This window comes from Chrysochloris asiatica, unplaced genomic scaffold, assembly GCF_000296735.1.
Source record: "Chrysochloris asiatica unplaced genomic scaffold, ChrAsi1.0 scaffold00058, whole genome shotgun sequence".
Lineage (NCBI taxonomy): Eukaryota > Metazoa > Chordata > Mammalia > Afrosoricida > Chrysochloridae > Chrysochloris > Chrysochloris asiatica.
The window spans coordinates 3,666,928-3,679,887 of NW_006408576.1; the positions used below are offsets into that span (position 1 = coordinate 3,666,928).

Sequence of the window (12,960 nt, forward strand, 5' to 3'; positions counted from 1 at the left end):
TTTTTACAGCCATAACTGTATCACTTTTGATTTTTTTTTTACAGCCATAACTGTATCTCTTTTGCCAAAGGATGACTGTAAATTATATATTTAACATTATAGGATTTGAATGACCACAAAACTAAAGCACCAAATAATTGAACAAGTAAAGCTTTACCAAGTGACTAGACCACAATGGCTTGGAGAATCTCAGGAGAGCAAAAAGAATGAGAGATTGGAAGAGTGAGCCTGATCATATCACTGACTAAGTTATATAATACCAGGGCATCTTCTCCAACCCTTTGGAACCTTGGTTTCCTCAGTCATAGGCTAAGAATGTGTTCTTTTCTAAAAATAATTATTAAAATTCTTTGCTAATTAACCTGGAATACACTCGCAGTCTATGCATTTTTTTCAGTTGCCATTGATATCATTTAACTTAAATATTTTATGCAAGTTATAAGAGCATGTGCAATCTTACCATTTACACTTAGGACCATACTAACTGAGGCATAGCCAATAGTGTTCCGGGCTACACATTCATATCGGCCTGCATCTGCTGGTCCAACATCATTGATGGTCAAGAATCCCTCAGGGTTAATATGGAATTTCCCACTTTCTGTTACCTGAACTCCATCCTAGAGCAAAATGGAATAATAATAATCAGAATTAGAGGTTTCTTGGCAGGGGCAGGGGTGAGGGAAGGATAGAAATGCCACATGTAAGGCCTTCACAAGTAGAAATGTCTAAAGGGATTGTGCTCAGAGCTTTTTAAAATTGGACAGAAAGTGAAATTTAACACAATTTGATCATTACCAACTCAGTGAAATAAACTCTTTTAGGTCCTTGTCCTTTGATGACATTAAAGATTCTAGGACTATTGATTGACTTTGTTATTGTTAAATGCCTTCGAGTTGATTCCAACTCATAGCAACCCCTTAAGAGAAATAAACTTTCTAAAGTCCTCGTCCTCTGATGAGGTGGGGAGACCTAAATGCTAACTTCAATTGGATAAATCATAAATCATAGTATAGGGATAAAAAATGGAAAGGAATGCACAGGGACAACGGAAGCGAAAGCTTCTAATACACCTTATGAAATGCTTCCTGAATGAGATGACACTTGAGCTGAGACTTACAAGACGATTCAGAGCCAAAGGAAAGAACAGGTGAGCGCTGTAGGCAGTAGTATGAGTAAGGACAAATGCAGAGGAGTGTATGTAGAAAAGCAGTCTTGCATGGTTTTGATACAGACTAAGAGGTAAGGCTGTGGGATAAAGCTAGTGGGCTGGGAGGAGGGCAGGCATATAGGCCCTCATGCTCCATGCTTAAGAACTTGCAGTTTATCCAGTGGAGGGTAGTAACTATTAAACACTTCCATCTCTGTGCCTTCTAGGCATCACTTCATATTAAAGCACTTGTTTACATGTTTTAAGTGCTGTTATGAATTTTTACATTAAGCTTAATAAAGTAACAAACACAAGAACTTAACATGACAACAACAAAACCCTTCTTTACTATATTGATTAGGTGATGTTGGATCTAATAAGGAATTTTTCTTTGCTTTCTCTCATTGAGAAGAATGCGAAAAGGAACATTTCAGAGTCTGGTTGTTTTGTTTTGTTTTATAAGTCAGGACACCCTTGGAATTTCTTCAACTCAAAGTTTACAATTTGAACATTTTTTCTGTTATATGAAATCTGTAGAAGAAACAGGTAGGTAAGCAGCTCCCCCTCACTTAATAAAACTTCCCACTACAGAAGTACAGTCTGAATGGCTCTTCTGTGCTCTAAAGACATTCAGCACCCAAGATTTATTACCTTATTCCATGTTATTACTGGCTCAGGCTCGCCCTGGGAACTGCATGGAATCTGGACATTGGTGCCAACTTCCACTGTCATATCACTTGGAATGCTGGCAAACACTGGGGTAACTAGAAGGCAAAGGACATGCAACAGATAAATGAGAAGAAACCATGAAAAACTGAGAACTTTATTTATTTTTTAAATCAGAAAACCACAAGCATCTTTCCCATCAATCAGTCCAGATCCAATGGCACTAAGAACTACTCAGCACAGGTAACAGGCCCATCCTCTAATCTCCTAACTGCTTCTTCAAAGAGTGACTATGCTAAAAGGGACTAAGAGACCATCTGCCCAACTCCTAACCCCATAATCCAATTCCCTCCACATGAACTCCCCCGCATTAGAAGACTCAATACTAACTCTTCACTTCTCCTGGACTCACTTCCCCAGAGTCTTTGACATGACCTGAAGACCTGCCTATGTTGACTGAGTCCTCCTACCCTCACCCACCATCCATACTGTATGGAGCCAAGGATGCTGGGGCAGGTCTCCCAGCACGTGCTATGCAGTAGTCTGAGGAACATCATGAACACTGCAGAAAGTCGATCAGAGGAAGAAAACACAAAGACAGAAAGAAGCAGCTCTTCTCATTTGAAAAGTAAAGAACCTTAGTTAAACAAGATAAGGTTCTGGGTGGTTTCTTATCACTTCTACTCCTGTGTTCTCTCCCTGCACAAGTCAAGACATTTAGCTACCTCAAATCCTATCAAACCAGGAACTACAATGGCAAACCGCATAAAACCCAGAACCAATAAAGCAGATTTGAGTTTTCAATAATATGTTGATATTGATATTGTTGTTCAAGGTCTCAAAACATTTCACATTTCAACAGAGTTACAATGGAATTCAAACCCCCTTAATATCACCTCATTCTTCTCACTTTCCCTACCTCACAGTCTGATTTCTAATAAAACAGGCTCTGAGTTATAAACCAGCCATGACCACTCACCTCATCTCTAGGATCCATTTCAGCATTAGCAGTTTGCACTTGGAGACTAAAAATTTACTTAGATTTTTAACCTGACTCCATCAAAAAATATAGGTGGCAGCTGAGCATCTTCTAGTAAGCTATGACTGAAAAATTATTGAAGACTTTTTTAGCCTGGCTCCATTAAAAATGTTCTGAAGCAGCTGAACATCTTCTAGTAGGCTGATGGTAGTGGTGGTGGCTGTGTGCTATGGCATCCTGACTCACAGCCACCCAATATAGGGTTTCCGAGGCTGTAAATCTTTAAAGGAGCAGAAAAGCCTCATCGTTCTCTCGAGGGGCAGCTGGTAGATTTGAACATGTAACGCACTATGCTACCTGGGCTCCTTTCCAGTAGGCTAGAATAGTCAAATGATACTTGCAAAAAAGGCAAAGAAAAAGCAGAAATCAAATCATCAGAGGGCAAACAGAGAAACCCACCGTTTGGCCTCAGAGAAAATCATTTGGCCTTAATAAACCTGATTTATTAAACCCTTTTCTACTTAAATCATCTTAGAATACTTATGAAACAACCCCCTTCTAAAGTAATATTAATTGCTGCTGTTGTTGTCAAGTGCCATTGAGTCGGTTCCAATTATATGTTGTTGTTAAGTGCCGTCGAGTCGGTTCCAACCCATAGTATAGAGTTTCCAAGGAACAGCTGGTGAGTTTGAACCACGGACCTTGCAGTTCAAATGACTTTGCAGTCTGATGCATTAGCCCACAGCGCCACACCAGGGCTCCTCCAGTTATATGGAACCCAATAGTCAGTCTACAAAAAATGATTGTTTTTGCCTTAACAAGTTGGATTTATGACAGTTCTGTTCAAGCATCCTTAAAAAAAAAATAATAAATTTTTTCACTTGCTAAAGTGAACAAGGTCTAATGAGAGAGACACTTAGTAAATACTTCAGGAATACAAGTGACAATGAAAATCCATTAAAAAGATTTAAGAGTGACATTTTTCTAATTAATTATTGTTGTTGTTAAGTAGAGTCTAGTCAGTTCCAACTGATAGCAATCCTGTATAGGATGTTTCCGAGGAGTGACTGGTGATTTTGAACCACTGAAGTAGCAGTTTGATAGTAAAATTAATTAGAACAGTATCAGAACAAAATCTATTCAGTATAATAGAAAGGAATGACCAAATAACGCAGATACATACCTCTTGGTTGGACTGTCAAATGTGCCACAACCCTCTGGGATCCAATGATATTGACAGCCTGGCATTCATACTGTCCCTGATCATGAAGGGCGATTCCAGAGATCCTCAGTGTGCCTGATGAAAGCACCAGGTGTCGTCTGTCTACGGAGAGCTGACTCCCTGAAATGTACAGGCATTATTTCAGTTATTATTTCCTGTCTATGGTACACACGTAGCAGGTGAAAAGTTCAGGAGTTAAGGAGAAATTTATCTGAGAAATGTTAAGCATAACGGAAACTTGTCTGGCATTATGAATTGTAGCATACAATAATTTATCATAGCCCTCCAGTAAGCAAATCATTCATTCATTCATTCAACATGCATTCATTAAATGCTCCTTAACATATCTTATAGGGTATACAGTGTGTGTGACCAATACAAGGATAAATAAAATACAGTCTCTGACCCCCAAGTATTTCAGAGTAAAGAGGGTGAAAAGGATAGGATGAAAGGGTACTTGTGAGTTAAGTGCTAAATAAGAATAAATCAGAATGATGTGGAGCCTCAGATGGAGAACTTCAACATATATTTTGGAGTAGAGTCAGAGATGGTTTTCTGAGAGAGGGTGACTGCTAGCTGGGTCTAGAAATATAATGAGAAATAAGAACTAGGAAATGCAAATGGGAACTTTTAGTTACTTGAAAGTAAACAACACCCCAACATTAGTTTTGAAGATAAACTACTCCTGTTCTCACATACTAACTGCCTGAGATTAGGGAGTTCAGAGAACATGGTGCACTTGTGCATATCACCTCCAAAGACTTCCATCATGAATAGTGGGAATGGCTACCCCAAAAGGACAGTAAGACTGAGACAGCCTTGCCAGGTGTAGGTTCTTGAGAACACTGCATCCATCCTAGGTGAGGAACTCTGAATCTGAGCCAGGACACTGTCCCTTCACCCAACCTTACCCATCCAGGCTATTGGTATCCCCTGAGGACAAAGTGTTTTGCCTTTATCAAATAATCCAGTGATTTACCATTTAGAGAAAAGAGCACTAGACGAGATTCAAAAAAATTAATGTTATCAACAGGCATAACAATGAATGAGAACTCTGATAATTGAAGTGATATTACAAGCTTTTAAAAATATATTACACTTTTGGATTATAGAAAACTCTATCTTGCATGCTATTTTTATTCAAAATGTTAACTAGGCATACATTAAAAGGCAAAAGGCATAAAAACTATTTTGAAGAAGACAGGGAAAGAAAATAGAAGGAGCAGCCCAGGCTCTTGCCATAGTAAGTGACCACCTTAGCATTTCCTGCAATGATATATGTGGCTGTTGTCATTAGCAAAGGAAACTATGGAAACGACAAAGAACATTTAGGCACCTCTGTTCCTATCCTCAAAGCCTTAGTCATGTTACATTTAGTCAGATTTTGGCCCTGTCCAGAAGTTTTATGTTTGCTAGACCTAGGTCAAGGCAGAAAGGTTTCTTTTGTACTTTTGTCCCAGAGGAGGGTAGAGGAAATCAAAGAAACCCGGGTCAGAAATCTTACCTCCTTTAGTCCATGCAATGACTGGTTGTGGATAACCCTTTGCTTCACACTGGAAATCGACTGTCTGACCCTCAATAACAACTCTGTCTTGTGGAGTCACAGTGAACTGAGGAAGAGCTTCCAAAAGTAAAAACATTCAAAACATGAAGTGTAAAATCCAGCACTGGATTTCTACAGATCAAAGCTAACATTTGCCTTTTTTTTTTTTTCACCCACGGGAAGCACACCATTGGCAACAAGAAAATGATCAGAACTATAACAGAACATTTTACTATTGAATGCAAATTGAATAGACGGTAAAGAAGGAAAAGACACTGAGATGTCAAAACAAAGAATATCAGACTCTGGGTATTTTTTCAGCATTATACTGAAAAAGTTTGCAAAATGACTATTTAACAAAACTGCTAGGTATTATACAGAGTATGGATAATGTCATATTTCAGTTTGTGAAAACACTGTTAACTTAAAAAGATACACATCATTCCTCAGCCCAAATTAATATCTGGATTAACAAAAGACTATCTAGTACATTTGTGTTTACTAAAGTATGCCTATTATGGCACCATTGTGATATAAATAAATAACAAGCACAACAATAAAAAGTAAAAAACACATGACATGAATACATAGTAATACATGCACAGAAAGAACTAGAATGATGGATTAACAATAAGCTGCTACAATGAGGTCACACATTGTACACATGAATACATAGTAATGTATGCACAGAAAGAAACAGAAAGATGAATTAACAGTAAACTGTTACAACGTGGCGACAAGAAATAGTGGTTGAAGAAACAAGCTGGGAAAAATAATTTATTTGGATTTTATATTTTAGTATTATTTTACTGTTTTCAGAAAATGTCTCATTTTGAAATTTACTTAAAAACTAAAAGTCTCAGTTTATAGTCAACTAAGCATTTTGGAAACATATGGTAAATGTCTATTAAAAAAAAATACTTCTAACATTCTGTGTCCTAAAATTTGTCCTACCAAAGCATTCAAAGATGTATGTAAGGCATATTCATTTACTATATGGGTGCATATCCATCATGTGCACACACACATTCATTTATTTCACAAATATTAATACCTGCTAAGTGCTCTAGTTGTTACAGATACTAGGGATGCTAAAACTGGAAAAAATGATGTCCCTGTATTAACTTTTGTTGAGAAAAAAAATCATTTTAGTAAGTCAAATGGTGGTAGTGCTACTGATAAAAATAAAACAAGGTAGAAAGAACATGGAGTAAAAAGACAAGGATGAGAACCAAGGCAAAATTGACTTACAGAGTGGTCACAAGTAAGACAAAGGGCAAGTCATGTGGCTATACTGTGAAAACATTAAGTTTATTTTTATTGATACGTACCTTGTACAATGATAAAAGCTGTAGCATGGATGCTATCGATACTGTTGGATGCAAAACATGTATACTCCCCGCTGTCTTCTTGAGTGACGTCTTGTATATAAAGGCCACCAGAAGGGGTGATATTTACTCGGGGATCAGTTGGTAAGGGTGTTCGATCACCTTTTGTCCAGGTGATGCGTGGTTGAGGATGACCTGTAGCACTGCATTCCAATGTGACACTTTCCCCAACCAACACTTCTGTGTTCTGTGGTTGTATTACAAAAGTGGGTCGAGCTGTCACAATTAAAAACCAAACAAATTAAATTCTTTCAGTTTAACAATAGCTCCTTCCTTGAATTTTCATTTATTTAAGGATTCTCACTCTACATAAAATGGATGATGTGGTGGTCCCATAGAATAAGCACTGGACTGCGAAGCACAACATCGGTGGTTTGAGTCCACCAGCTTCAACTGTGGGAGAAAGATGAGATTTTATGCTACCAAAAAGATATACAATCTTGGAAACCCTATACCAGGTCATCATAAGTCAGAACTGACTCGATGGCACTTAACAACACTGAAAAATCTAATATTTGTTCATTCTAAATCTGTTTTAGTTGCTCTTAATGGCCTACGACATTGTTTTTAAAGGCAATGGCATTTTTTAGTGCATACAAAAAACATGTATACTCAATTTCATTCATAAAAGGGAAAAGCTAAAATTAAATCTATATTATATAGAGAGATTTATTTTTCAACTCTAGGAAAAAAACACCTGATACATATTACTAATATATTTTGCAGTCAACTTTGTGCAGAGATGAACTCTCATACGTTTGTTGTTGTTACGTGCCGTTGAGTCGGGTCTGACTCATAGTAATCCTGTATAGAGTTTCTGAGGCTGTCAATCTTTTCAGAAGCAAAAAGTCTTATCTTTCTCCCACAGAGCAACTGATGGGCTTGAACCATTGACCTTGGGCTTGAACCATTGACCTTGGTGGCTTATGATATAGAGCCACCAAGCTCCCATGTTATATAATATTAGTGAGAATATTTACACAGTAAACCTGAAGTGTAATATGGCCATATCAAAATTAAAAAGTAAAAGAATGTTTTGGCCAGCAATTACTCTCCTAGGAATTTATCCCACAGATATTTTTGCATGCATGTAAATGATATACATGTATGTACAGGAGTTTTGTTTTTTTCATATTACTTGTTTAGGTCAACAAACCTAAATTCAGAAATCTAAATTTCTTCAAAAATTAACTATTTTTTCATAACTCATTTGTTTGCAAAACTTAATGTGATCTGGCACAAATGCTGATTTAATCTTTATTTATTCCACTCATGGAGACTACTAATACAGTTTGCTATAGAATACTATTATACTGATATAAAATAGTGTCCAAGACTGCTGACAATATGAGTTATTATACGATAATGCATCATTTTTACTGTTCTAAGGAAATTCCTCAAAATTCTTCATTTCAATTGACATCTGGCCCAAAGGATTTTGGATAAAGGAATGTGGGCTTGTGACAATAAAAATGTTTTGGAGAAAAAGAAATTTCACTCCCAACAAGGTACTTGTTAAGTTGTTGTTAAGTGCCGTCAAGTCGGTTCCGACCCATAGCGACCCTATACAGGTTTTCCGAGGCTGTAAATCTTTACAGGAGCAGAACGCCTCATCTTTCTCCCGCGGAACAGCTGGTAGTTTCGAACTGCTGACCTTGCGGTTTACAGCCCGATTCGTAACCACTACGCTACCAGAGCTAGTTAAATAAATTATATAAATTCTGATACTCCTGAGTCTAAAAAGGTATGCTAAATAGTCCCTGTTCATATATACGTCCATATAATGGAATTTCATGCAGCGTAATGGTTATGAATCGGGCTGCAAACCGCAAGGTCAGCAGTGCGAAACTACCAGCTGTTCCACGGGAGAAAGATGAGGCTTTCTGCTCCCTAAAGATTTACAGCCTCGGAAACCCTGTACAGGGTTGCTATGAGTCAGAACCGACTCCATGGCACATTACCACCACCACCATAAATGAAAAAACAAAAATTTAAACACAATCTGCATATTAAAATGAAAAACTGAAAAGATTTCTATGGTAAAAAACAAATCAAATAGACCACCAACAAACCGATTCCCATTCATAGTAGCCCTCGAGACAGAAGAGACCTTCCTCCTAAGTTTTCCAAGGCTGCAAATTTCTACAGAAGTAGACTGCCAATTCTTTCTCCCACTGAGCAACTGTTGAGTTCAAAACCACCAGTCGTTAGGTTAGTAGATGAGCACTTTAACCACTGTGCCACCGAAGAGTCTTCTCTTATTATTCATATTCTTATTATTCATAAGATAAATGAAAAACATTTATCTTATTTTGCTTTCAATTTTTCTAAAAGCATGAAGAAGAAACTATAATTAGCAATTTTGTGAGATGGGGCATGGGGTTATAAATTCAGTGAATGAAAGAAAGAGCCAGGAGGGAGACTTTTCTATGCTTTTATGTTTGCTAATGTTTAAATTCTGTTAATCAAATATCCAAATAGAATAAACAGTAAAAATAAATACATGACATTTAATATTAAGATTCCTAATAATATGGCAAACAAGAGACTGTGAAGTTACTCACAAAGAGAAGTAAGATACCAAAGTCAAATTTGCCTTGAAAGCTTTTTGCAAAACCTTGTAATTTATAATTTGGCATTGTAGCACTGTAGGATCAGCACTACACTACAAACCACAAGGTAGGTAGTTCTAACCAACCAGTTGCTCCTTGGAATTCCTATACAGGGTCATTGTATGTCAGAACTGAATTGACGGCACTTAACAACAGCCTTTAGAGATATGAAGATAAGAGACAAAGATCAGAACATGCCCAAGACGAGTTGTCAAACAGAAAACCCTATATAAAGAATATATGGTCCCCAAAGTGCTATAACATCGGTGTGTGAGAATATTGGAAATAGAGTCAACACCCACCTACCCCTGACCCAGAGAACTACGATGAATCTTGTCAAGTGCTCTCGAGTTGGTTCCGATTCATAGTGACCCTGTATAGGGTTTCCAAGGAGTGGCTGGTGAGTTTTAACAACCAACTTTGTGGTTCAAACAGGCCTTGTGGCTGAGTGCTTATAGAAGCATTGGAAAGACGGGGAAATTAAGTCTCAATAAAGTTTTCTTAACTAAACATTTGGCCTCACATGAGTTTGCTGATTTACTCTACATTAGACAAAATGAAAGTGATTCTCAATGTCTTCCAAAGAGCTAAGATGCAGAAAATAACAAATAGCCAAAAACAAAACAATTAACTGGTAAGTATATGACTACATCTACACAAACATTAAAAGTGCAAAACAATAATAATGTTTTATAAGTTTAAAAAATACCTCTAATAAACTAGAAGGGGTGGTGATTGTATTGGTGATAGGGGAGAAAGATAAAGATAGTAACTTTAGACTTTAGCGATTTAAGAGTGCATATAAAATTTTCTGGTGTGGCACTGCAGGATAATGTACTGGATCACAAGATCAATTTGAACTGCAGTCAGCGATTAACAAAAACATAATATTTTCAAGGATAACCACTAAAAGAATAGAGCTTACATATATGACTTACAAATTAATAGCAGGAAATAGAAATATTATTCCCTATTAAGTCAAGAAATAGAAAACAGTGGGTATATAGCCAAATATAAGATGTAGACTTATGAATCTAAATATAATGGTAATTCCAATACATACAAATAAACTCACTTTAAGAAATGATTATCCATCTGAATTATTTTTTTAAATTTAGTTCTATAATGTTTATAGCAAACACATATAGATTGGATAAAGAAAGATTCTGGAAGAAATGGTAGGATAAAATATTCCAGACAAATACTAATCAGAAGAAAAGCAGCTATATTAAACCAAATTAACTTTAAGGCACAAAGGTTAAGGTGTTTATAATCTCTGGACAGGTTTATAGTGGTCTGAATACAGAGAAGAAAAGCTTACTTTGCAAGATGTTTAATATCTTGGGTTAAACTTGTGGAAATATGCTTAATTAAGAAATTCTGTTCTGTAACACTACATTCTTTTTTGCTTGACTTTCAACTGAAATTTCTTAAATAGATATTCTCATTCATTAATAAATATTTAATGTGTGTATATTGGAATGTACCAAGCACTACAAAGTTAAGACCAGTTCTGGTGTGAAGACTATATAGGATCAGCACTGAAATGTGAACTACAAGGTCAGCAGTTCAAACCCACCAGCTGCAACTCGGAAAAGCTATACAAGATTGCTATGAATAGAAACCAACTCCACAGCACTTAACAACAACAACAACAAATTAAAGAAAATAAAACAAACACAAAGTTATTTATAAAGTCATCTGGTAGGTTTTGTGATGGTGGAGTCCTGGTGTGGTACCATAGGATAAGCACTCAATCACAAGGTTGGTTTTAACAATAAGGCTGGTGATTCAAACTTACCAGCAGCTCCTTGCACACCCTAGAAAGGGTCGCTATAAGCTAAACTTACAACACTTAACAACAACAAAATATGAATGTACAAGGGACTTGATGGCATTTAACAACAACAACAAAATATAAAGTACAAGGGAAATCCAAAGCAGAGAATGATTTTTCACACAGTGGATGAAGTTAAGGGTTGGGGAGAAAGCTGCACAAAGTAAGTTCCAAATGAAACTTGTCCCTGAAAAATAACTGAGACTCTGCCATCCTACACACCCAAGAATGACACCATCGATCCACTGAGAGTCAGAAGAGCGACTTTTGTTTTTTCCAGTAGCAATGATGGATCTAGAACTGCTCCTTTCCACTCTCCCAGTGCCTTCTCCTCTTCTGATCAAAGTTCATACATCACACAGATGAGATCAAAGGTTGCAACTTGGCAGGCCCCAGTTGGTTATCAACCACAACTGTGTTCTGCTTGGCACAGAGTCTTTTGACATTTTACGAATTCACTGCCAATATTTTATAATGTAACTTAAAAATCCAGGTTTTTGACTTATTAAAAAAAAAAACCAAAACACCATTTCAGAGACCCTGGCAAATAGCAGCAAAAGGTGTGGCTGAGTAGTTGCCTCCGTAGGAGGAGTAGGTGGGTTAAGTAGGTGCTGATCCAGTCTCTTGTTTCCCTCAGCCTTCACTTGACATCACCTGCCTCGACTGTGCAAGTCTGTAACCCCTGGATCAGTAGTGACCATGGAACACAAAGAATTTAATGAATATCTAATGGCACTGCTTCAAAAGCTCTGTAAACTCACCTAGGTATATAAACAGGAACTTCAACAAGCAATTTTGCTGAGTTGGGGTGTAAGGAAAAGAAGGAAATAGGCAGGAAGGAAAGACAATTCTGGAAGGTGCCAGTTACATGAAATCAACATACCTGGAGTTCCAAAGTATCTGAGGGTTACCTCTTGTGTCTTCACTTCTCCTGCCACATTTTTGGCCATGCACTGGTAAATTCCCTGATCTGTCTCTTGAGTGTTTTGAATCATCAGTGTTCCATCATCCAACAAGTTTAAACGGGAATCCGTTTTCATGCTCAGCTCATTACTGTGAAAGCAGAAAGCAGAGACTCAAAATTTTAAAACACAAGAAAGCACAAAACCCCCCAATGACAGGTTTTTTAGTACTAGGAATGGGATTCCAACATTCCACGGTGTACTCTGAGCACTTTAAAGGTTCATGGTACACTAACACCTTGTCTTTTCAGGACACTTTGTTTTCTGAATAGTCCTTGTCTTAACAGATATTTCTAGGAAAAGTGCCTATGCATTTACATATCTCTGATCAATCCATATAATTACTTTTATTACTTATGTGTTTAACCTAGATCTACATGTCTTATAGTTGTAATTCCAAAGGGAAAAGTATGAATATATCATTGGGGTGAAAATTCAAATTCAGTATTTTTCTCAAGGCAAGTTAATTAAAGGGAAAAACATAGTTTTGCATTACTAAAAGCAATATAAATACGTATTTTAATAATATCTATAAGTTTCTGACTGCTTCCCTTCAATGTTGTTGTTGTTGTCAGGTGCCAACAAGTCGGAACCGACTCATAGC

At 37.0% G+C, this 12,960-nt stretch overlaps 1 protein-coding gene across 1 annotated transcript in view; it reads right to left on the reverse strand.

Moving 5' to 3' along the window:
- The window catches only part of PXDN (peroxidasin homolog (Drosophila)), a 222,611-nt gene that overhangs the window by 45,754 nt on the left and 163,897 nt on the right, over positions 1-12,960 (reverse strand). Inside the window, exons 9-14 of the mRNA XM_006863963.1 lie at positions 12,278-12,447; positions 6,889-7,161; positions 5,519-5,635; positions 3,976-4,134; positions 1,799-1,911; positions 461-617 (exon numbers count right to left, since the gene is read on the reverse strand). Coding sequence (XP_006864025.1) covers positions 461-617; positions 1,799-1,911; positions 3,976-4,134; positions 5,519-5,635; positions 6,889-7,161; positions 12,278-12,447 — 989 coding nt within the window. The remainder of the gene's footprint in view (positions 1-460; positions 618-1,798; positions 1,912-3,975; positions 4,135-5,518; positions 5,636-6,888; positions 7,162-12,277; positions 12,448-12,960) is intronic.